The sequence below is a fragment of the Zingiber officinale genome, chromosome 9A (assembly GCF_018446385.1).
Source record: "Zingiber officinale cultivar Zhangliang chromosome 9A, Zo_v1.1, whole genome shotgun sequence".
Taxonomy (NCBI): domain Eukaryota; kingdom Viridiplantae; phylum Streptophyta; class Magnoliopsida; order Zingiberales; family Zingiberaceae; genus Zingiber; species Zingiber officinale.
Genome location: NC_056002.1, coordinates 118,001,168 through 118,024,372, shown reverse-complemented (window position 1 = coordinate 118,024,372; position 23,205 = coordinate 118,001,168). Strand labels below are relative to the sequence as shown.

Here is a 23,205-nt window from a genome sequence, read left to right as displayed (position 1 = left end):
GGCTGGGCTGGGCTGGGCTTGATAGCCCAAATAATCCCAGAAACCCTAATCCTTGCCTTTTTAATTCCATCCCCCGAGCCGCAAAGTCGCGTCCTCCTCCTCAAGCCTCGCGCGCCTTTCATCCTCTGCCACTAATCAAGAACAATGGTAAGCGTAAATCGATCTTAGCGTCCCAATTTTTTTTTGTTCTTCTTATTCTTCCTTGATGTTTCTGGTAATTGGATTTGCTTAAGGACCATTTCGTTAACTAAACAGGCGCCGAAGAAGGATAAAGCCCCGCCTCCGTCGTCGAAGCCAGCGAAATCTGGCGGCGGCAAGCAGAAGAAGAAGGTGCGAGACCCCTTGTTATTTTTACAGTTAGTAGTTTCCTTACGATTTTCTTTTTCAAAAAAAAAAATCTTTTATGGTGGTTAATTTGCCCTGGGTTCGTATTGCAGAAGTGGAGCAAGGGAAAGCAGAAGGAAAAGGTGAACAATGCAGTCCTCTTTGACCAGGCGACCTATGATAAGATGCTCTCCGAAGTTCCCAAATACAAGCAGATCACCCCTTCCGTGCTATCTGAGAGATTGAGGGTAAGAGAACCTCGCTTCTTTGGATCGGAATTCTATAACATTTTCGGTCAAAGTAAATTGTTGCTCCTTGGTCGATTGCTGTAAGCTTACCTTTTTCTACAATGCAGTCTGTTATTTAACACGACAAAAGGGGCTTCTTTGTTCGTTGCATTTTGTTTATGTTGGTTATATTCTCTTGAGCTAATGAGGAGAGAGGAAAGGAATTGCCTAGTTGAGTTGTTATTTAGTTCTGTTGCAAATCAATTCATTAAGTGCCTTTCTCCGGTTGGATTGGAACCTAGATTTCTGGTACTGCTGTCAACAGTGCCTGGACTTAAGAATTAATCCTTTAGCTTTGTTCATCACTACATTATTTGTTTCACGATCATATTGGTGCTTTGATAAAACTGATTTCTTTTGGCTCAAACCAAGCAAATTCATACTGTGTTACTCTGAATCACATCATTTTGTGTCAGTATAATTATCAGATGGGTTAATAGTTTCTAAAAAGTAGTTTTTTGTGGGAGGAAGTTAGTCATTCAAGATTTAATATGTATCATATGAAAAGTTGGTAATTTTTTAAAGTTAATTTTGTTCATTAGCGTGTTTAATTGTATGTGTTAGTGTAGTGTCACTTAGAGCCGTGCCAGGTTATGCCACTTGATTGTCATGCGATCAGCCTTGTTCCACATCCAGTCCTGAAAACATGAAAATTTCATTGGGAAACATAATGTTGTGTAGCTGGAACATTAATCTTTTGCTTTGACAAAGAAACTATACTTTTGACAAGCTTCAGTGCAGTATTTTCTTTTATGCGGATATGCTCAGTTCGTTTCTTCCCTTAATTTCAAATTAATGACTTAGTGTGTATGCATGGTGATAACTGTTAGAGCATCTACATCATTTTTCCTAAACGCAGAATTTATTTTAAAATTTACATTTTACATAAAAAATCTACATTAGCTATCCTATCCATTACTTAAATTTAGATTTCTTGAATAATACTACTTTAAATTTAGAAAATGAAATTCATTGTCTAAATATTAAAATATTATTTAATTTGAGAGAGAAAAAAATAAAAGAAATGAATCAGGTAATGAACAAAAAGGTTGATCTGAATTGGATAACTAAAAGTAATAATATTACATAGAGAGAGAGAAAATAATAAAAAAAAGTGGGAGGGAGTAAAGAAAATAATAAAAAAATTTTAAAGATAATGGAAATTTTAGGATAATTGATATATTTAAAATTTTAGAAATATTATATAAAAATTGATATACACTATTAGAATGTTTAAATTAAAATCTGTTTACCTTCATCATAGTTGGTTGCTAGTATGCGCTTTTCATATGGGTTGAACATAATTAACTGATTACTTGTAAGCTAAATGATTTTTTTTAATTGTGTTATTGATGCCTGGACATTCATATGTAGACTGTCAATTTAGCTCATGCTACCTTCAATTTGATTCTAAATCCTAAGCACTGGTAGGCTACAAATAGTCGAATTCCTGTTCATAAGACTGAGACAGGTCTTATTTGTCTTCAGATTAATGGTTCACTCGCACGGAGGGCGATAAAGGATCTGATGACAAGGGGAGCTATCAGGATTGTATCTGCTCACGCAAGCCAACAAATCTACACTAGAGCCACCAACACTTGAGAATTATGTCTTCTCATTTTACTAGAACTCTTTTCATTGTGCCATCAGATATTTTATAAGTCTTTTTACATTCTGTTGATCCCTTAACAATGATGCTAATGTTTCAGGATGAAAACTTATGTTATTCATAGTTAAATTCTGGTGTCGTTCCTTCAGAGTTTTTAATGTCTCAACTATCGATCAGCGTGAACACAAATAATACAAACATTTTTTTTTATCTTTCATCAACACAATTAAAACTTGCAGAGGATGACGGTCAGCAGCAGATGGGGCAATGGATAAGGCCATTCTCATTGCACTCTTTGCATTTCGCAATCTTCTTCTGCTCCTCGTCCAACACCTTGCAACTGCCTCTGCAGTCCATGCACATGACGAACCTCACCCCTGCGCAGGCCTCGCATGCCACGGTCGCCCTCGGAAGCTCCTCCAACAACGGCCCCAGCTTCCCTTCCTCCTCCAACTTCAGCACTTCCTCCGCGCCACCGATGAGCCTTCCCTTCACGAAAACGACCGGAATGCTTACTTCTTTCAAGCCCATCAGCGACCGCAGCTCCTCTCTGTACCCTGAGTCCATCGAGATGTCCCGCTCCTCGATCTGAACACGATGAGACTCTAAGGTGGACCTGACGGCGTTGCAGTTCTCGAACGTCTTCCTGATCCCTCGCAGGATCCGGTGATAATCCAGGAGGGCCCACCTCCAAGGAAGTTCAACGCTTAGGTGGTCGTCAAAATCAAGAGCCGAAGTCCCTACAAGCCGGTCGGTCGGAAGAGTTCGGCGATCGGCCGCCGGAAGAGTTCGCTGAAGGTGGGCCGAGCTTACAACCCGATCGGCCTAAAGAATTCAAGAAGGGTTGGTTGAGCCTACAACGCACTGTGACCAAAGGCACTCACGTCGCTCGGCTCAGATATACTCAAAGGAGGTTAGGGAATTAGACGGCCAGGTCGATCAAGGGAAGTTCAACCAGACTAACGGCCGACAAATCAGACGGGGGATACGTGACAACATCCTTTTGAGAGTCGATGCCGCCGGCTGACGACGTTGATGGACAGAAAATCGTACGGGAGAAGATTTCGCCGCCTTGACAAGGATGCGTTCGCCCCGTTATAGTAAGATGTCAGGGACCCTTTCTCGATGTTAGGTTTTGGGGAAAGTTTGGGAATGCGCGTCTGCCCGGGAAGTGTGCAGAAGCTCTATATAAGGAGGGAGGTGGCCATCCGCGGAGGTATGCGCGCAGACGTCTTTTGGCACCACTATTCACTTCTTTACTTGCTCTATTTTCTCCTTCTGCTGTTGTGTGACTTGACCGTCGGAGGGTCGTCGCCGGGAACCCCTTCCCGGCTTGACACTAACGACTTGTGATTGCAGGAGCGGAGTACCTTCACCGCAGACGAAGACCCACCTCAGCGTTATTTCACGGTGGCCATCTACTCAGCTTCAGGGTAAGATCAAATTGGCGCTGTCTGTGGGAATTGCAACCTGAACCCAGAATCAGAAGATGGAAGAAGTCGGACGACCTATGCTCGTAACGCTGACGACAAAAGAATTGGAAAAGCTGATTTAAGCCGGAGTGGCAAGGGCGATGGATCAACAACAACGAGTCTTGGCCGAATGCCCAGCGCAAGAGCCAGCTATCTCAGGATCTGGCCAGCCCAGAGATCCGGGCCGTGAAGCGGAGCCTGTGGCCGACCAGGAAATTCGCAAAAAGTCAGACACGTTCGGACCAGCGCCCAACGCGCTGATCCCCTTTCACCGAGCCCTGTTCCGGACACCCTCGGAGGAAGGAGGTCGAGCTCGCCGAGACAGGGGCTCCTCGTTAGATGAGGCGCCCGAAAGGGATGCTAGGAAGGGAAAAGCGCCGCGGGAGGAGGATTCGCCTGAGAGGATCAATGATCAATTCTCAAGAGGAATCATGGAGGATCCCTTACTCCGACACTACACTCCGTTGGCAATCAGAGAATACAATGGGAGCACCGATCCAGACGACCACTTGGTCAAGTTCGACAATGCGGCTACACTGCACCAATACACTAATGGGGTTAAGTGCAGGGTCTTCTTGACAACCTTATCGGGACCGACACCGTGATGGTTCACCCCCGCTACCGAGCGGGGTCCAGCCGTAGCTTCAAAGATTTTCGAACGGCTTTCCTGCACCATTTTGCGAGCAGCCGCCAACACCAGAAGACAAGTGTCAACTTGTTCTCCCTGAAGCAAGGCCAGCGAGAAACGCTCAGCGCCTACATCCAGCGCTTTAACCAAGTTGCGATGGACATACCCGCAGTCTCCTCGGACATACTGGTGAATGCTTTCACCCAGGGACTGGTGGAAGGCGAGTTTTTTAGGTTACTCATCTGTAGACCGCCACAAGATTTCGCTCATCTACAAAAAAAGGCCACGGAATATATCAATGTGGAGGAAGCACAGGCGGCCCGCAGAAAAGAAACGCCCACCGAGCCCCACGTGCCGTCCGAACGGAGAGTACCGAGCTGCCATCAGCCCCCAAGAGGGCCCCGAGCCGCAGGGGCGCCACAGTACCCCGAGCAAGGGACGAATGTGGTGCACTTGGAGATTAATCAACAGAGGAAGGGCAAAAAATGGACACCAATGTTCTGTAAGTTCCACCAGTCGGGAACACACAACACCTGGGAATGTCGTGGTGACCCCATGGTTCACCAGCCCAAGCCCAAGGAATATCGACATCGGTCCCCTACTCTGAATCAGCATCCCGAGCGCAAGACCGATCAGAGAGCCAGTGGTCAGAGGATGCGCGAACGGCAGGAGCATCATCCGCGAGACCGAAGCCCCGCTCGAGTTTCTGCCGAGCAGAACAGACATCCTACGCGAGAAGAAGAAAACAGAAGAAACACTTCCCGCGGAGAGATTGGAATGATCTCAAGCGACCCGACTGGAGGGGACTCCAACCGAGCCAGAAAGAGTCATGCTCGGCAGTTATCCATTCACGCAGTGGGATGCAGCAAGGAGAAGGCAGAAGAGCCAGAGATCAGTTTTGGCCCAAAAGACTTGGAGGGAGTGGAGGTTCCTCATGATGACGCGCTAATCATCAAGGCGGTGATCGCCAACTACACCGTTCGCCGGACTTTTGTCGACACGGGAAGCTTGGTAAATATCATTTTTAAACAAGCATTTGATTTATTACAAATTGATCGGCCCGAACTCCAACCCATGGCGACTCGCTATATGGCTTCACGGGCAATGAAGTCTTGCCGATCGGGCAAGCAAGGCTAGCCATCTCACTTGGAGTAGAGCCTTTGGTTAGGACACGCACCACGAATTTCATCGTAGTTGATGCGTCCTCGGCATACAACGTAATACTGGGCCGGACAGCCTTCAACGAATTCCAGGCGGTAGTATCCACCTATCACCAAAAGATCAAATTCCCTGTGGTGAACCTGGCGGGCGAGGTCAGAGGAGACCAAGGGGCGGCCCGACATTGTTACGTTGAAATGGTCAAGGCGGAAGCTAAAGTAGCCAGGAAATATCCCCGGTTGGAGGTAAATACCATCCGAGAGAAGCCTCCCCCGCTGACATACGATAACAAGGAGGAAGTGCAGATACACCCAAGCCGGCCGGAGGCCACTACTTTCATAACATCCGACCTGTCGGACCAGCAGAAGGAGGAGCTGGTCGCCTGCCTTCGAAGGAACCATAACGTATTCACCTGGTCAACCCACGAGCTGCCTGGAGTCGACCCAAGCGTGGCGCAGCATGAACTACATGTCCGGCCATACGCTCGACCCGTCAAACAAAGGAAGCGCGATTTCAACACCGAGCAAGATCTGATCATCCGGGCCGAAGTTGACAAGCTGCTAGAAGCCGGACACATCAGGGAGATCCAGTTTCCTGCTTGGCTTGCCAACGTTGCACTGGTCTCCAAGCTAGGTAATAAATGGCGAGTGTGTATTGACTTTAGAGATTTGAACAGGGCATGCCCCAAGGACTCCTGCCCCTTACCGCGGATCGATCAGATGGTGGACTCGACAGCCGGGTACGAGCTGATATACATGCTCGACGCCTATCAGGGCTATCATCAGGTACCTCTCACGCGCGAGGAAAAAGAAAAAGTCAGCTTCGTTACGGTCAACGGAACGTTCTGCTATAGGGTCATGCCGTTCGGGTTAAAGAACGCCGGCGCCACTTATCAGCGGATGATGAATAAAGTGTTCAGGTAACAGATCGGGCGAAATCTTGAGGTATACGTCGACGACATCCTCATTAAGTCCCTCTAATCTGTCGACCTATGTGCAGATGTAGAAGAAACTTGCCAGACTCTGAGACATTACGTGATCAAACTCAACCCGGCCGAGTGTCTGTTCAGCGCTAAAGACGGACATTTCTTGGGCTACATCGTCACCGAGCGAGGGATCGAAGCGAACCAGGGCAAAGTAAAAGTACTCCAAGACATGCCCCCGCCTCGCAATTTAAAAGAGGTGCAGAGGCTGACCGGAAGGATCACAGCCTTGTCAAGATTTATCTCCAAATCATCCGATCGGAGCCTGCAGTTCTTCAAAATTATGCGGCGAGCAACCAAGTTCCAATGGGACGAAGGCTGTGACCGGGCTTTTGAAGAACTCAAGTAATATCTCAGCTCCTTGACTATTTTAGCCAAGCCGATCGTAGGAGAGCCTCTCTGGATTTATTTATCATCCACCGAGTATGCGATCGGATCGGCATTAGTCAAGCAAGAGGAAGGAATACAGCAACCAGTGTACTTTTTGAGCCACATATTAAAAGATGCCGAGTTGCGTTACACTAGTCACAAAAAGCTCGCTTATGCATTAGTTCTGGCCATCTGAAGGCTCCGACCTTATTTCTTAGCCCACTCTATAATTGTAATGACCAACAGCGCCTTGGGCCGAGTACTGCTCAATCCTGAGGCATCAGGTCAGCTAATCAAGTGGACTACTAAGCTCAGTGAGTTTGATATCCAGTGTCAACCTCGATCGGCCATAAAAGCACAAGCACTGGCGGACTTCGTCATGGAAGTGCAAAGTCCTGAGCCAGAAACCGCATGGAGGATATACGTGGATGGATTGTCAACTCGTCAGGGGAGCGGAATTGACATATTACTCATATCTCCAAGAGAAGATCGGATGCAGTTATCCATTCGGCTGGACTACCGAGCCACCAACAACGAAGTTGAGTATGAAGCGCTCATAGCCGGTCTGTAAGCTGCTCGACATGTCGGTGCCACCAAGGTACTCCTACACTCAGACTCACAGTTAGCGACCCAGCAGCTAAACGGAATGTTCGAGATCAATAGCGCGCGACTCAGGTTATACGCGAAGACCTTCGAAAGGCTCAAGGGGAGTTTCCAGGAGGTTGTTATATAGAAGATTCCCCGGTCAGAGAACCAAGTAGCAGACGAGCTAGCTAAGCTCGCCAGCGCAGTGATTCCGGTCGTCGCCAGTGGCCCAATCAAACAGGTCTCCCTGGTGGCTCATGTTGACCGAACGGGAGGGATACTACTTTCGAAAGATTGGCGGACGCCCATCATTGAATTCCTCCAGTCGAAGAGTCATCTAGGGAGCCGAGAGGCCGATCGAACTCTTCGGAGGCTAGCCGCTCGATTCACATTAGTGGGTGAGTAGTTATATAAAAAGGCGTTCTCGCGCCCCTGCTCAAGTGCGTGGATGCTAAAGATGCTGAATACATCCTTCGAGAAGTGCATCAATGTTCTTGCGGGGGACATCCGGACGGACGATCACCGGCGAGGAAGATTATTCTGGCAGGATATTTCTAGCCGACTCTCCAAGAGGATGCGAGCCGCATGGTGGCCACCTGTTTGTCCTGTCAAAAGTATCACAATTTGACACACAGACCGACCACCGAAATAAAAACGTCCACAGTCGCATGCCCGTTTGACCAATGGGGGATGGACATAGTCGGCCCTTTTCCTATGGCAACCGGCCAAAGAAAATTCCTGCTCGTAGCGGTGGATTATTTCTCAAAGTGGGTGGAAGCCGAGCTGCTAGCAAGGATAACAGAAAGTATGGTCAAGAAGTTCATATGGCAGAATATCATATGCCGATTCGGCATTCCTCGCCGGCTCGTCTCGGACAACGGAAGACAGTTCACAGGACAGGAGTTAAAGGAATGATATTATGGTTACAGCATACAACAAGCTTTTACCTCCGTGGCCTACCCCCAGAGTAATGGACAGGCTGAGGTCACCAACAGGGAAGTCCTCCGAATACTAAGTGTGCAGCTCGATCATCTGGGAGGTAGTTGGGTGGACGAGCTGCCTAGCGTATTATGGGCGATCCGAATGACCCCCAAAGAAGTAACCGGCTTTACTCCTTTCCATCTGGTGTATGGAGGGGAAGCTATTGTCCTCGTAGAAATTGGCGTCGAGTCCGATCGGGTGGTGCATTATGGCGAGGGAAATGACGAAAGGAGACGGATAGAACTCGATATGATCGATGAAACTCGCAGCAAGGCGGCTGCTTGGCTTGCAGCATACCGACAGAGAATGCGACAAAATTATAATCGACTAGTAATCCCCAGATCCTTTCAGGTGGGCAATCTAGTTTGGAAAAGGGTTAAGCCGGTCGGTGACGTCAGGAAGTTGGAGGCCCCATGGGCAGGCCTGTACAAAGTCGTGGAGAGGCTACAATCGGGCGCCTACCATTTAGAAGATGCGGAAGGAAGAAGGCTGGATCGACCATGAAGCGCTAACCACCTCCAACCTTACAGAGCTGGATGAGAGGTGCGTAAATGAATTCATGTACCCGGGCATGTATGTATTCTTGTCGAACGTAGGAAGAAAACAAGATAATTCGATTCCCCTAGTGCATTTTTTATCGAGCGCGTCACCGATAGTCGAGCGGCGACCTTAAACCCTCGCGTCATCGATGGTCGAGCGACGACCTTAAACCCTCGCGTTATCGACGGTCGAGCGACGACCTTAAACCCTCTCGTCATCGACGGTCGAGCGACGACCTTAAACCCTCGCGTCATCGACGGTCGAGCGACGACCTTAAACCCTCGTGTCATCTACAGTCGAGCGGCGACCTTAAACCCTCACGTCATCAACGGTCGAACGACGACCTTAAACCCTCGCGTCATCGACGGTCGAGCGACGACCTTAAACCTTCGCGTCATCGACGGTCGAGCGGCGACCTTAAACCCTCGCGTCATCGACAGTCGAGCGGTGACCTTAAACCTTCGCGTCATTGACGGTCGAGCAGCGTAAAGCATGCCCTCGTATGATCGATCTACAAGTAAGGACAAGACGATAGTCCAACCATATTCAAAGACCATCGAAATATCGAAGAAAATCGTCAAAGATAAGACAAGATCAAATTACGCCTTAAAAGTTTATGCCAACCGGGTACACACAGTGGCAGACAAGTACAGTTCAAAAGATCACTTAGTCAACCGAGCAAAAATAAACACTTTCAAGGGTTTAATCCAAATAAGCCAGGGCATCGTCGGGGATAGAGTCATTGAGCTGGTCGTGATCAATCGTAGAGCCGGGCAGATCGGCAGGTAGGTGCCACTTTTTCTTGAGCTGATCAAAAATGTTGTCCACGGCGCAGCCAAAGAGTCGGAGAACTCGGGCAACGAACTTATCCACGAAGGTGTCGGACCGGATGTAAGCCAACTTCATCTCTTCGAATCGGCTAGGCTCGCTTTCTTTATGGGCGCTCTCCAGATCTACCTTAACCACCACAAGATCGGCGTCCTTGTCGGATACCTGGCTTCTTAAAGTGGCTTCTTCGAACTCGCGGGCTTGTCGCTCGGACACTAGCAAACCTTCGACATTTTTCAACTTGTCTTCTGTCTGCTTTAACTTCTGCTCAAGAGCCCGGGCTTCCACATTTTTCACTCCAGATCCTCAATAGCCCTTTGCTTGCGGTTGGTGGCCAGAGTGATTTTGCCCTCGAAGGTGGAGATCTCTCTCTTGAGTCGGTCAATATACCCGACCTGCTCGGCGCTCTTACCCCGTTCAACGGCCAACAACTCTTCACTCTTGGCCAAGTCAACCTGCAGCTGAGCCACCTGAGTGTTGTTTAGACCATCAGTGGTACCAGACTGGCCGGGGGTTTCCTTCATCCGTTTCAGCTCATCCTCCACAATGGCGAGCCTCTAGCTCATAGCCAGGCCATCCACCCAAAACTGCGAAAGTCATGATTGGAAGGGGATTAGAAACAAGACCAAATTAATCGGTATGGAAGCTAAAAGAAAAACTCACGCCGATAATCTGCCTAGTGTAGCTGTTCGCTAATACACCCGGAGGCGCAACCGCTGCCCGGGCGCGCGCATCTGCCCATATCTCGGCCAAATGGCCTCTAATGATGATCCGGTGTTCAGTCTGATCGGCCGAGCCTCCCGGCACGGAAAGATCTTCGGTAGGAAGGTGGAGGGTGGCTGTGACGTGTCTCCGGCGAGTCGTGGCCGAATGGGAAGAGGCTGATCGACCCGCGCGGGAAGAAGAGGGTACGGGGTTGATGCTTGACCTTAGGATACGACCCTGAGCCGATAGTGGCGACAGACTAGCGGCGGGAGAGGCGATGAGAGGGTCGGAAGGTGTCCGATCAGAAGAGATGGCGGCCTCCGACAATATCTGGCCGGAAGCGCCAGTCTGATCGGCGACCCTCACTACTGAAGACGCGGAGCGAGCAGCTTTCTCTGCTCGACGCCTCTTGCGTGTATTCCCAAGTGGCGCTTCCGATTGCGAGCCCTCTTCTGGAGCTAGCTGATCCGCCGAAAGCTCCGCGATCGACGCTCCTGCTGCTGCTGCTCCAACTAACATCAGGTTCGACTCCCCACCGGCCTCCTGAGTAGGCCCCTGCTCGGGCAGTATCGGTCTGGGGAGATCTTTCGGCTGAAACCCCCGTTCGACCAAGACTTCAACCACTACCTGGTCAACATCGGCAGTGGTAAGCTTCGATTGCCTGACCAAGCGCGCTCGCATCATGATGTCGACTGTAAAATAAAGAAAGAAATCAGTTAGATAAAGAGAAAAGAGGTAAATTAATGGTGTACCTAGGTTGATTGGCTCGTCTAGGCTGATCGGACTAAGGCCAAACAGTGCCAAGACTCCTTCCTCCAGCAGCTTGTGAATGTTGAACTTCTGGCCAGCTAGCATGGATGCAGCAAGTAAGTAGGCAGGAGTGTTCTTGTAGCGAGACAGCGAAGGTTGAGGCCCCAGCGAAAGTTGCCAAGTGGTTTGGAAGGAGAGCCGGTCAGGGAAGTGGACAAAAGAGAAGTATTCTCTCCAATGCTTATTGGAGGAAGGCATCCTGTCAAAAAAGACGAAGCTCGGTCGAGCTTGCAAGAGGAAGGTGCCCGATTAATCGGACAGCTTGGGGTAATAAAAAAAAGTGAAAATTCGAAGGGGTTAAGGGGATGCGATGTAAGCGGAATGAGATAATTACCCAGCACAAAAGGTGAAAGGAATTCGGGACTAGCTGAGAAAGGGATAGACCGAAGTATTTACAAACATCAAGGATGAAGGGATGAAGAGGAAGCTGCAGACCGGTAGCAAATTGGTCGCGGAAGAAGCAGACACAGCCGGTCGGCGGAGCGGAAGGCCGATCGGTGGCTAGCGGGACATGGATCTCGTAGCCGGGAGGGAGTTCAAAGGTATTGGCTAGGGTTCCAGCATCATCCTCGTCGAACCGGGACTCCATAGTATCGTACCAAGGGCCCGAGGCAGAAGACGAAGGCTGTGATGCACCGGCCATGGCAGAAGGAAGGAAACAAGAGGAGTCAGGAAGAAGTGCAAAAAGAAAAAGGGGGCAGGGGCAAAAGAAGGGGCTCGCCGGAAAATTGAAGAAGACAAAGCAGTAAGGAGCTACAGAAAAAGGCAATAGATTCACCCGAGATGGGAACAACAAGGGAAGCAGAGGGATTTGCTGGAGAACACGAAGGATGCGCCGGAGAGCACGAAGGATTCGTCGGAGAACACGGGGGAAATATCTAAAGAACACGGATGAAGTCGCCAGAAACGAAAGCACGGAAGAAGGAAGGCGGCGGCGACGAGCTTATAAACATCAAGAGACCTCGCCTAGCTGTCCCATCGACAACGCGAACACCTAGAGGCAGATCTGGACGTTAAAATTCAAATAACCCAAAGGTTGTTAGGACCAAAAGTAGCTAGAGGGGGGGGGGGTGAATAGCTCGTCGCGTTCGCTCGTTGCTCGGCGTTGCTTGGCGTTGATTGTTTCTTCAAGAATGTGCAGCGGAAAATACAGAAACAAATACACCCACACTAACACTAGGATTTTACTTGGTATTCACCTCCAAAGGAGGTGACTAATCCAAGGATCCACACCACGCACGCACCCTCCACTATGAAACACTCCTTTTCGGTAACTACCGAGGGCAGAGAAGCCCTACAAGACTCTCGGTACAAGAAGAAGGAAAGGGAAACAAAATACAAGCACAAAGCTTACAATGAATGCAGAAAACCCTAACCCTAGCTTCTCTTCTTGCCTTTGATCCGCCTCTTGACTTGGAGAGCTTCCAAGAACCTTCAAGAACTGGCGATCACGAGCTTTGAGAGTGCTGTGGAGGAGCTGGCGAAGATCTGAGATGAAATCGTGAAGAGATTACCGCAGCCATCACACGCCTGCAGCTATAAACGACGTCAACGGTCGGATCCCGATCGATTCGAATATTCCCAATCGATCGGGGAGGCTTTGGATCGATCCACGGATCGATCCAGCGCCTAGATAAGCGCCGGATCGATCCGTGGATCGATCCGCCGATCGATCCGGGCGGCCGGCGTCAATCGATCCATCGATCGATTGACCTCTCGATCGATCCACGGATCGATCCAGGCTCTGGCTCGTGGGACATCCGGATCGATCCACCGATCGATCTGGTCGATCCATCGATCGATCCAAAGACTTGATTTTGTCCAAAACCAAGTCCCAAACCTCCCAAACCAACATCCGGTCAACTGTTGGTATGTCATGCCTAGCATCTAGTCACCCTTGACCGCTACTCCCTTACCAAGTGTCCGGTCAATCCTTTGACCCACTTGGACTTTTCTCTGTGCAAAGTATCAATCCTTCGACCTACTTGGACTTTTCTTTCATGCCAAGTATCCATCCTTTGACCTACTTGGACTTCCCAAACACCTGATGTCCGATCATCCTTGATCCATCCGGATTTTCCTTGCTCGGCTTCACTCACCGGGACTTTCACCTAGCTTCACTCACTAGGGTTTTCCATCTGCCTAGCTTCACTCACTAGGACTTTCACCTGGCTTCACTCACCAGGATTTCCATCTGCCTAGCTTCACTCACTAGGACTTCCTTCTGCCTGGCTTCACTCACCAGGACTTTTCTTCTGCCTGGCTTCACTCACCAGGACTTTCATACTGCCTAGCTTCACTCACTAGGTCTTTCATTTTGCCTAACATCCCAGTTAGGACTTCCCAGTCAAGTATCCAATCAACCTTGACCTACTTGACTCTTCTTCAATCAATATCTTATTGTCAAACATCTAAACCCAAACCAAGACTCAGCTTGGTTACCCAGGTCAACCTTAACCTGAGGGATATTGCACCAACAAAGGTCACATCCCAGCTTGTCACTTCAAACGTGCGTCGACAGGAGGCGACGCGTGGCGTGCATCGATAAGGCGATTGTCAAAGTAATTAAGGAAGCGTGCTTCACATCAATGCCTCGGGTTGGTGCGGGTTCCAAGAGATTTTGCGAAGAGCGCCCTGGCAACGACTCTAGGAGCCAACCGAGCAAGGATAGAAAGCTTGTGGATAGACAATCCTGCATGCCGGCCGACCAGCTCGCCAGAAGCACCCCTTCGAAAAAAAAAAGAAAGGAAAAAAAGAAAGAGTTCGGTGAAGGTGGGCCGACCGGCATAGTTGACCGACACACTCACAGGAAATCACATCTTCGCAACATTTTGTCCAGTCAGTCGGACTTACAACCTCCTTCGACTAGACTTAAAGGGGAGGCATGTGATCCGGTGATAATCCAGGAGGGCCCACCTCCAGGGAAGTTCAACGCTTAGGTGGTCGTCAAAGTCAAGAGCCGAAGTCCCTACAAGCCGGTCAGCCGGAAGAGTTCGGCGATCAGCTGGAAGAGTTCGCTGAAGCTGGGCCGAGCATACAACCCGATCGGCCTAAAGAATTCAAGAAGAGTTGGTTGAAACTACAATGCACTGTGACCAAAGGCACTCACGCCGCTCGGCTCAGATATACTCGAAGGAGGTTAGGGAATTGGATGGCCAGGTCGATCAAGGGAAGTTCAACTAGACTAACGACCGACAAATCAGACGGGGGATACGTGCCAACATCCTTTTGAGAGTCGATGCCGCCGGCTGACGGCGTTGATGGACAGAAAATCGTACGGGAGAAGATTTCGCCGCCTTGACAGGGATGTGTTTGCCCCGTTATAGTAAGACGTCAGAAACCCTTTCTCGATGTTAGCTTTTGGGGAAAATTTGGGAATGCGCGTCTGCCCGGGAAGTGTGCAGTCAGCCCACCGAAGCTCTATATAAGGAGGGAGGTGGCCATCCGCGGAGGTACGCGCGCAGACGTCTTTTGGCACCACTATTCACTTCTTTACTTGCTCTATTTTCTCCTTCTGCTGTTGTGTGACTTGACCGTTGGAGGACCGTCGCCGGGAACCTTTTCCCGGCTTGGCACTAACGACTTGTGATTGCAGGAGCGGAGCACCTTCACCGCAGACGAAGACCCACCTCAGCGTTATTTTCCGGTGGCTATCTACTCAGCTTCAGGACAGGATCAATGTCTTCTCATTTTACTAGAACTCTTTTCATTGTGCCATCAGATATTTTATAAGTCTTTTTACATTCTGTTGATCCCTTAACAATGATGCTAATGTTTCAGGATGAAAACTTATGTTATTCATAGTTAATTTCTGGTGTCGTTCCTTCAGAGTCTTTAATGTCTCAACTATCGATCAGGGTGAACACAAATAATACAAACATTTTTTTTTATCTTTCATCAACACAATTAAAACTTGCAGAGGATGACGGTCAGCAGCAGATTGGGCAATGGATAAGGCCATTCTCATTGCACTCTTTGCATTTCGCCATCTTCTTCTGTTCCTCGTCCAACACCTTGCAACTGCCTCTGCAGTCCATGCACATGATGAACCTCACCCCTGCGCAGGCCTCGCATGCCACGGTCGCCCTTGGAAGCTCCTCGCATGCCAGAGCCTGGATCGATCCACTGATCGATCCAGCACTTGATTTTTGTCCAAAACCAAGTCCCAAACCTCCCAAACCAACATCCGGTCAACCTTGACCTGTTGGTATGTCATGCCTAGCATCTAGTCACTCCCTTGACCTGCTAGGACTCCCTTACTAAGTGTCCGGTCAATCCCTTTGACCCACTTGGACTTTTCTCTGTGCCAAGTATCCGGTCAACCCCTTTGACCTACTTGGACTTTTCTTTCATGCCAAGTATCCAGTCAATCCTTTGACCTACTTGTACTTCCCAGCACTAGATGTCCGATCATCCTCGATCCATCCGATTTTCCTTGCCCGGCTTCACTCACCGGGACTTTCACCCAGCTTCACTCACTAGGATTTTCCATCCGCCTAGCTTCACTCACTAGGACTTTCACCGGCTTCACTCACCAGGATTTCCATCCGCCTAGCTTCACCACTAGGACTTTCTGCCCCGCTTCACTCACCGGGACTTTCTTCTACCTGGCTTCACTCACCGGACTTTCATACTGCCTAGCTTCACTCACTAGGTCTTTCATTTTGCCTAACATCCCAGCTAGGACTTCCATCAAGTATCAAGTCAACCTTGACCTACTTGACTCTTCTTCAATCAATATCTTATTGTCAAACATCTAAACCCAAACCAAGACTCACCTTGGTTACCAGTGTCAACCTTGACCCGAGGGATATTGCACCAACAATCTCCCCCTTTTGATGTTTGACAATACCACAATAACACTTACAATCCCATATGTAAGTTAGGCTAATCCCATAGCCTCCTTCTTCATGCCACTAGGTAATGAAAGCATAAATTAAGCTCTTCATTCTCCCCTAAGAGGGCAAACTCCCTCTAAGTAATGAAAGCCTAACTTACTCCCTTTCATGAGTCCTTTCATTCTCCCCCTATGACCTTCCCATAGGTAATGAAGGCCTAAGCTTAACCATACATTCTCCCCCTATTGGCACACATCAACCCATCGTTGGACACACATCAACCTATGCTCCAATTCTGGGCACACTTCAACAAATCCATTTGTTGAAGACTCTCCCCCTGAAGAGTTGCTCATCGTGATCACAACTTCACTCATTGTGATCACCCGATAATGAGATCCCATACCCGTCATTATCACCTTAACTTCTCCATCAATGTTGACAAATACCCAACCTTGAGCATTTTCAACCACTTGAGTGTCCACTTGAAATAATGAGAATATCCACTCCCTATTTCTCCCCATTTCAAGTTTAAATGCTCAACCTTGAGCAAGTTCACAACAGAAGGTTAACCACCTTCCAAGGTTCATGAAAAGTAATTTGTCATGTCTTTAAAGAGTCCCTCCCCCTAAAGACATGGTGGTAACTTCTGTCATTGCACCAACAATGACTTGGAATTCCTAAACTTTTAGGAAACCCAAATTTTAGAAGTTTTGAGGTTTAAATGTTCAATATTTGAAACACACCTCAACCTAAACTTCAACTTAGCCTTCCTTAACCAATCCATTCTTGTTTTCACATGAAAACCCCCTTTGTATGTATACAAATTTATTTTAGGGTTTTGGAATGGTTACCTAGACTCAAAGATGTTCAAAGATGCTGAAATCAAGCCTTCCCAGCCAAAATCAGCAACTTGGATCGATTGGAGTTGGGTTCCAATCGATTGAACCTTTCTGAATCGATCCACTGATCGATTCAGACTACCTGGATCGATCGGCTGATCGATCCAGCGAGCTTCTGCTCGCGGGAATTGCCGTTTGAATCGATCCATGGATCGATTCAGGAACTCCAATCGATCCATGGATCGATCGGAGCTCTGATAGTTGCTGAAATTCCATTTCAGTCAACTTCAGAAACCCCTAGAAAATTCTACAAAAATCCAAAAATTATGAAATTTCGTGTAGACATTATTTAGGGCGTTTACTATCACGGAAAAATAATTTTCTATGAAAATACTTCATATTTTCAAAGATTGACACAAACTTGAGAACTTGCAAAAACTTTAGTGTTTTATTCAAGTTTGTGTCTAACTATTCAATGGTGATTACTATCAAAAGATAGCCTTCACCAAGGTTTTCCAAAATCATTTTGAAAACATTTTCAAAACCAATATCCCATCATGTTCCTTGGGCATAATGCACATGACTTGTACATTAGCTTTCCCAATGATGGGAAAACACATAACTATGTGTTTTGATGAATTTAAAACTCAAAGGAATGCACTAAATCAACATCTTGAGCTTTGTTCATCATCCTAACATCTCACTTGTATATAATATGCACTAAAACACATACAAGTCACCTTATAGTCTTTGTGAGATGTAGATTTTGGTTTTCCCCTAATCTAGGGATCATGCATATTTATCTAGGCATTTTAGAAATATTAGACATCCACCTAGGATGTCACTTGTCAATAAGTGTCGTTAAATGCCATTTGTCCTTAATTACAAGGAATTAAACTTAATGCATGATTATGTTATGGCATACATCAAAAGAAAATAATTTTCAAAAGAAAATATCCTATTGCTACATGATGTATGAATGTCATGACATGATATTTTTGGATTTTTCATAATAAAACATGAATGTAAAAATAGACATGATGTCATGACATATGATGGGCAAATAATCATGACAAGATTTAGCATAAATAAAATATACCTAGATTAACTATCTAAGTATCCTTAAAGTCTTAGCTAAACTTACACCTTAAACCTAGATTGCCCTAAAGTGCTACAAGAGAATGCCAAAGCCTAAATTTGACATTTCTAATTTCCTTGATTTAATGTATGCCAATTGAAAATAAACATGTCCTCAAATGTTGGCATATTCCATTTTTCCTCAAGAGTAGCACTTTTAAATTTAAGGCTCGGATTGCCTTAAATTGCCTAAGAACATACCAAAATCCGAACTTGATAGTTCTTATGAATTTCCCAATATGTGCCATTTAAGATTAAAATCAATTCTTCCACCATTAGGCACATTTTACTCTTTCAAGGAGTAATCAATAGGTCCATTTCATTTTCAAAGGTTAACTAAAACCTTGAAAATGCTCCTTGAGTGTCAATTTCCTCAAAGTTGGGTTAACTACCCTTCTAATCGGAGTTGACACTCTCTAACCCATCTATGGGGTAGAGAAGATGCTCCTAGGAACCCAACACCTATTGGTGCTCCTTGGATGCTCTAGGTACTCACTAGGGATAACTTCCCTAGATACCTTCCTAGTGACCTTGTTGGGCTTCTTAGAAGCCTTGGTCACATTTTCTAGGTCAACTCTAGGGATAACCTCCCTTGTGACCTTGTTTGTGACTTTCTTAGACTTCTTAGAAGTCTTAGTCACATTTATTGCAAAAATACTCTTAGGGATGACTTCCCTAGTATTTTTGGCTTGATCACTAGACCTAGGGTTTGTTCCATAACTATATGGAACTCTATGGTAAGAGGGCACATCCTTCTTAGCCTTTAGTTTGTATCCCAAACCTCTATGGCCATTGGATGACTTTTGTACCCCTAAACCTAGGTTATGCTCATTTTGCCCTAATAGGATATTTTCCATCCTTTTTAGGGTCTTTTCCATTTTATCAAGTCTTGACCTCAAGACTTGATTTTCTATCACTAAGTCCTTAGTTTTAGATTTTTCATTTGATTCATGAGCATATTTGTTCTTGGGCTTGTATCTAAAATCTTTAGAGTTATTGCCCAGACTTTTACCTACATTCCTAGCCTTAGGTGTAGTGGTTTTAGCATGAAAAGCTATATGTTTTTCTTTAACGCTATCATGCTTTCTATTTTCATGGTAAATAGCATTAAAATGATATAAATTAGAACTATCATGCTTTTTACCATAATGTAAAGGGGTAGGCTCAATAAATGTTACCTTCTTCTTTACCTTGGAGGCTCCCCCTTGACTAGTGCCTCCTTGAGCCTTGACCATCTTCTTCCCCTTGGGGCATTGACTTCGGTAATGCCCCTTTTGATTGCAAGAGAAGCATATAATATGCTCCTTGCTCTTCTTTGTGTTGGGAATGATCTCCTTGGGCTTCGCCTTGCCCTTTTGTGCCACTTGGCCCTTCTTCTTGGCCAATTTAGGGCACTTGCTCTTGTAGTGCCCATGTTCCCTACACTCAAAGCATATAATATGATTTTTATTTTTAATTGAAATATTTATACCTTTGCTTGTAGGGGTGGCATCTTTCCCTTTGGATCCGGAGGTAGAAGCTTCCTCTTGATCCGATCTTGATTCTCCTCCATTTGATTTTTCTTGACTCGTGGAGGTAGAAGCTTCTTCAATCTCTTCATCTCTTGACCCGGATGTAGAAGCTTCTCCTTCTTCTTGATCCGGTGTCACCAATGATTGCTCCCCCTCAATCCTAGAGGTGGAGGCTTCATCATCTTGAATATGAAACAAGGAGTATGCTCCCTCCTTATTCCTTTCGTTGCATTCCCTTGAGGATGAAGCTTCTTGGATTTCCTCTTCTTCGGAGGTTGAGCATCTCTCAACCTCGGAGTCCTCTTCTTGGTCTTACTCCAAAGAGTCACCCTCTCTGGATTCTTCATGATCTTGTACAGTGGAGGGGATCTCTTCATGAAGCTTAGCCAATTTGCTCCAAAGTTCCTTGGCATCTTCAAACTCTCCAATTTGTTCCAAGATGTTTCTTGGCAATAAATTGACCAAAAGCTTGGTCACTTTGTCATTGGCCTCACATCTTTGGATTTGGTCTTTGCTCCACTTGCTCCTTTTGAGTACTTTGCCCTTGGAATTTGTGGGAGCTTCAAAACCTTCCATGAGAGCAAACCATTGCTCTATCTCCATCATAAGAAAATTTTCGATTCTTGATTTCCAAGAATCGAAGCTTGTAGATGAATATGGTGGAGCCACCCTTGTGTCAAATCCAAGTCCATCTTGGAATTGCATCTTGAAGTTGAGCTTGATAAAGTCTTGAACTTGAAGAATTTGCTTCAACTTCTTCACCCCTCTAGCTTTTCTTGTTATGCTTGACCCTTCCGGCGATGATTCCGGTGAAGAGCAACCTGGCTCTGATACCACTTGTTAGGACCAAAAGTAGCTAGTTCAAGAATGTGCAGCGGAAAATACAGAAACAAATACACCCACACTAACACTAGGATTTTACTTGGTATCCACCTCCAAAGGAGGTGACTAATCCAAGGATCCACACCACGCACGCACCCTCCACTATGAAATACTCCTTTTCGATAACTACCGAGGGCGGAGAAGCCCTACAAGACTCTCGGTACAAGAAGAAGGAAAGGGAAACAAAATACAAGCACAAAGCTTACAATGAATGCAGAAAACCCTAACCCTAGCTTCTCTTCTTGCCTTTGATCCGCCTCTTGACTTGGAGAGCTTCCAAGAACCTTCAAGAACTGGCGATCACGAGCTTTGAGAGTGCTGTGGAGGAGCTGGCGAAGATCTGAGATGAAATCGTGAAGAGATTACCGCAGCCATCACACGCCTGCAGCTATAAACGACGTCAACGGTCGGATCCCGATCGATTCGAATATTCCCAATCGATCGGGGAGGCTTTGGATCGATCCACGGATCGATCCGAGCATTCGCGCGAAAGCGCCGGATCGATCCGTGGATCGATCCGGTGCTATCGCAACAGCGTCCCAATCGATCCATCGATCGATTGGGACCTCTGGATCGATCCACGGATCGATCCGAGGCTCTGATTGGACAGTCGGATCGATCCAGCGATCGATCAAGCTCCGGATCGATCCATCGATCGATCCAAAGACTTGGATTTTGTCCAAAACCAAGTCCCAAACCTCCCAAACCAACATCCGGTCAACCTTGACCTGTTGGTATGTCATGCCTAGCATCTAGTCACTCCCTTGACCTGCTAGGACTCCCTTACCAAGTGTCCGGTCAATCCCTTTGACCCACTTGGACTTTTCTCTGTGCCAAGTATCCGGTCAATCCCTTTGACCTACTTGGACTTTTCTTTCATGCCAAGTATCCAGTCAATCCTTTGACCTACTTGGACTTCCCAGCACCAGATGTCCGATCATCCTTGATCCATCTGGATTTTCCCTTGCCTGGCTTCACTCACCAGGACTTTCACCTAGCTTCACTCACTAGGGTTTTCCATCTGCCTAGCTTCACTCACTAGGACTTTCACCTGGCTTCACTCACCAGGATTTCCATCTGCCTAGCTTCACTCACTAGGACTTCCTTCTGCCTGGCTTCACTCACCAGGACTTTTCTTCTGCCTGGCTTCACTCACCAGGACTTTCATACTGCCTAGCTTCACTCACTAGGTCTTTCATTTTGCCTAACATCCCAGTTAGGACTTCCCAGTCAAGTATCCAGTCAACCTTGACCTACTTGACTCTTCTTCAATCAATATCTTATTGTCAAACATCTAAACCCAAACCAAGACTCAGCTTGGTTACCCAGGTCAACCTTGACCTGAGGGATATTGCACCAACAAAGGTCACATCCCAGCTTGTCACTTCAAACGTGCGTCGACAGGAGGCGACGCGTGGCGTGCATCGATAAGGCGATTGTCAAAGTAATTAAGGAAGCGTGCTTCACATCAATGCCTCGGGTTGGTGCGGGTTCCAAGAGATTTTGCGAAGAGCGCCCTGGCAACGACTCTAGGAGCCAACCGAGCAAGGATAGAAAGCTTGTGGATAGACAATCCTGCATGCCGGCCGACCAGCTCGCCAGAAGCACCCCTTCGAAAAAAAAAAGAAAGGAAAAAAAGAAAGAGTTCGGTGAAGGTGGGCCGACCGGCATAGTTGACCGACACACTCACAGGAAATCACATCTTCGCAACATTTTGTCCAGTCAGTCGGACTTACAACCTCCTTCGACTAGACTTAAAGGGGAGGCATGTGATCCGGTGATAATCCAGGAGGGCCCACCTCCAGGGAAGTTCAACGCTTAGGTGGTCGTCAAAGTCAAGAGCCGAAGTCCCTACAAGCCGGTCAGCCGGAAGAGTTCGGCGATCAGCTGGAAGAGTTCGCTGAAGCTGGGCCGAGCATACAACCCGATCGGCCTAAAGAATTCAAGAAGAGTTGGTTGAAACTACAATGCACTGTGACCAAAGGCACTCACGCCGCTCGGCTCAGATATACTCGAAGGAGGTTAGGGAATTGGATGGCCAGGTCGATCAAGGGAAGTTCAACTAGACTAACGACCGACAAATCAGACGGGGGATACGTGCCAACATCCTTTTGAGAGTCGATGCCGCCGGCTGACGGCGTTGATGGACAGAAAATCGTACGGGAGAAGATTTCGCCGCCTTGACAGGGATGTGTTTGCCCCGTTATAGTAAGACGTCAGAAACCCTTTCTCGATGTTAGCTTTTGGGGAAAATTTGGGAATGCGCGTCTGCCCGGGAAGTGTGCAGTCAGCCCACCGAAGCTCTATATAAGGAGGGAGGTGGCCATCCGCGGAGGTACGCGCGCAGACGTCTTTTGGCACCACTATTCACTTCTTTACTTGCTCTATTTTCTCCTTCTGCTGTTGTGTGACTTGACCGTTGGAGGACCGTCGCCGGGAACCTTTTCCCGGCTTGGCACTAACGACTTGTGATTGCAGGAGCGGAGCACCTTCACCGCAGACGAAGACCCACCTCAGCGTTATTTTCCGGTGGCTATCTACTCAGCTTCAGGACAGGATCAATGTCTTCTCATTTTACTAGAACTCTTTTCATTGTGCCATCAGATATTTTATAAGTCTTTTTACATTCTGTTGATCCCTTAACAATGATGCTAATGTTTCAGGATGAAAACTTATGTTATTCATAGTTAATTTCTGGTGTCGTTCCTTCAGAGTCTTTA

At 47.2% G+C, this 23,205-nt stretch overlaps 1 protein-coding gene across 2 annotated transcripts; it reads left to right on the top strand.

Moving 5' to 3' along the window:
* The first annotated feature begins 64 nt into the window (after nucleotides 1-64).
* On the top strand, nucleotides 65-15,086 carry LOC122019972 (40S ribosomal protein S25-like). Of its 2 annotated transcripts, XM_042577640.1 has the most exons (5): nucleotides 65-147; nucleotides 256-330; nucleotides 438-572; nucleotides 2,100-2,261; nucleotides 15,000-15,086. In XM_042577640.1, exons 1-4 carry the CDS (start codon nucleotides 145-147, stop codon nucleotides 2,211-2,213), a joined length of 327 nt encoding a protein of 108 aa, XP_042433574.1. In that variant the 5' UTR covers nucleotides 65-144; the 3' UTR covers nucleotides 2,214-2,261; nucleotides 15,000-15,086. The 2 variants fall into 2 exon arrangements, with proteins under 2 accessions (XP_042433574.1, XP_042433573.1); XM_042577639.1 differs by lacking the exon at nucleotides 15,000-15,086 and having other exon boundaries at nucleotides 2,100-2,368.
* Nucleotides 15,087-23,205: the final 8,119 nt, after the last annotated feature.

Excerpts from the sequence above, each read along its gene's own strand:
- LOC122019972 (XM_042577640.1), top strand. Across the intron at positions 331-437 it reads GCGGCAAGCAGAAGAAGAAG|AAGTGGAGCAAGGGAAAGCA; the intron begins GTGCGAGACCCC and ends TTCGTATTGCAG. Across the intron at positions 573-2,099 it reads TGCTATCTGAGAGATTGAGG|ATTAATGGTTCACTCGCACG; the intron begins GTAAGAGAACCT and ends ATTTGTCTTCAG.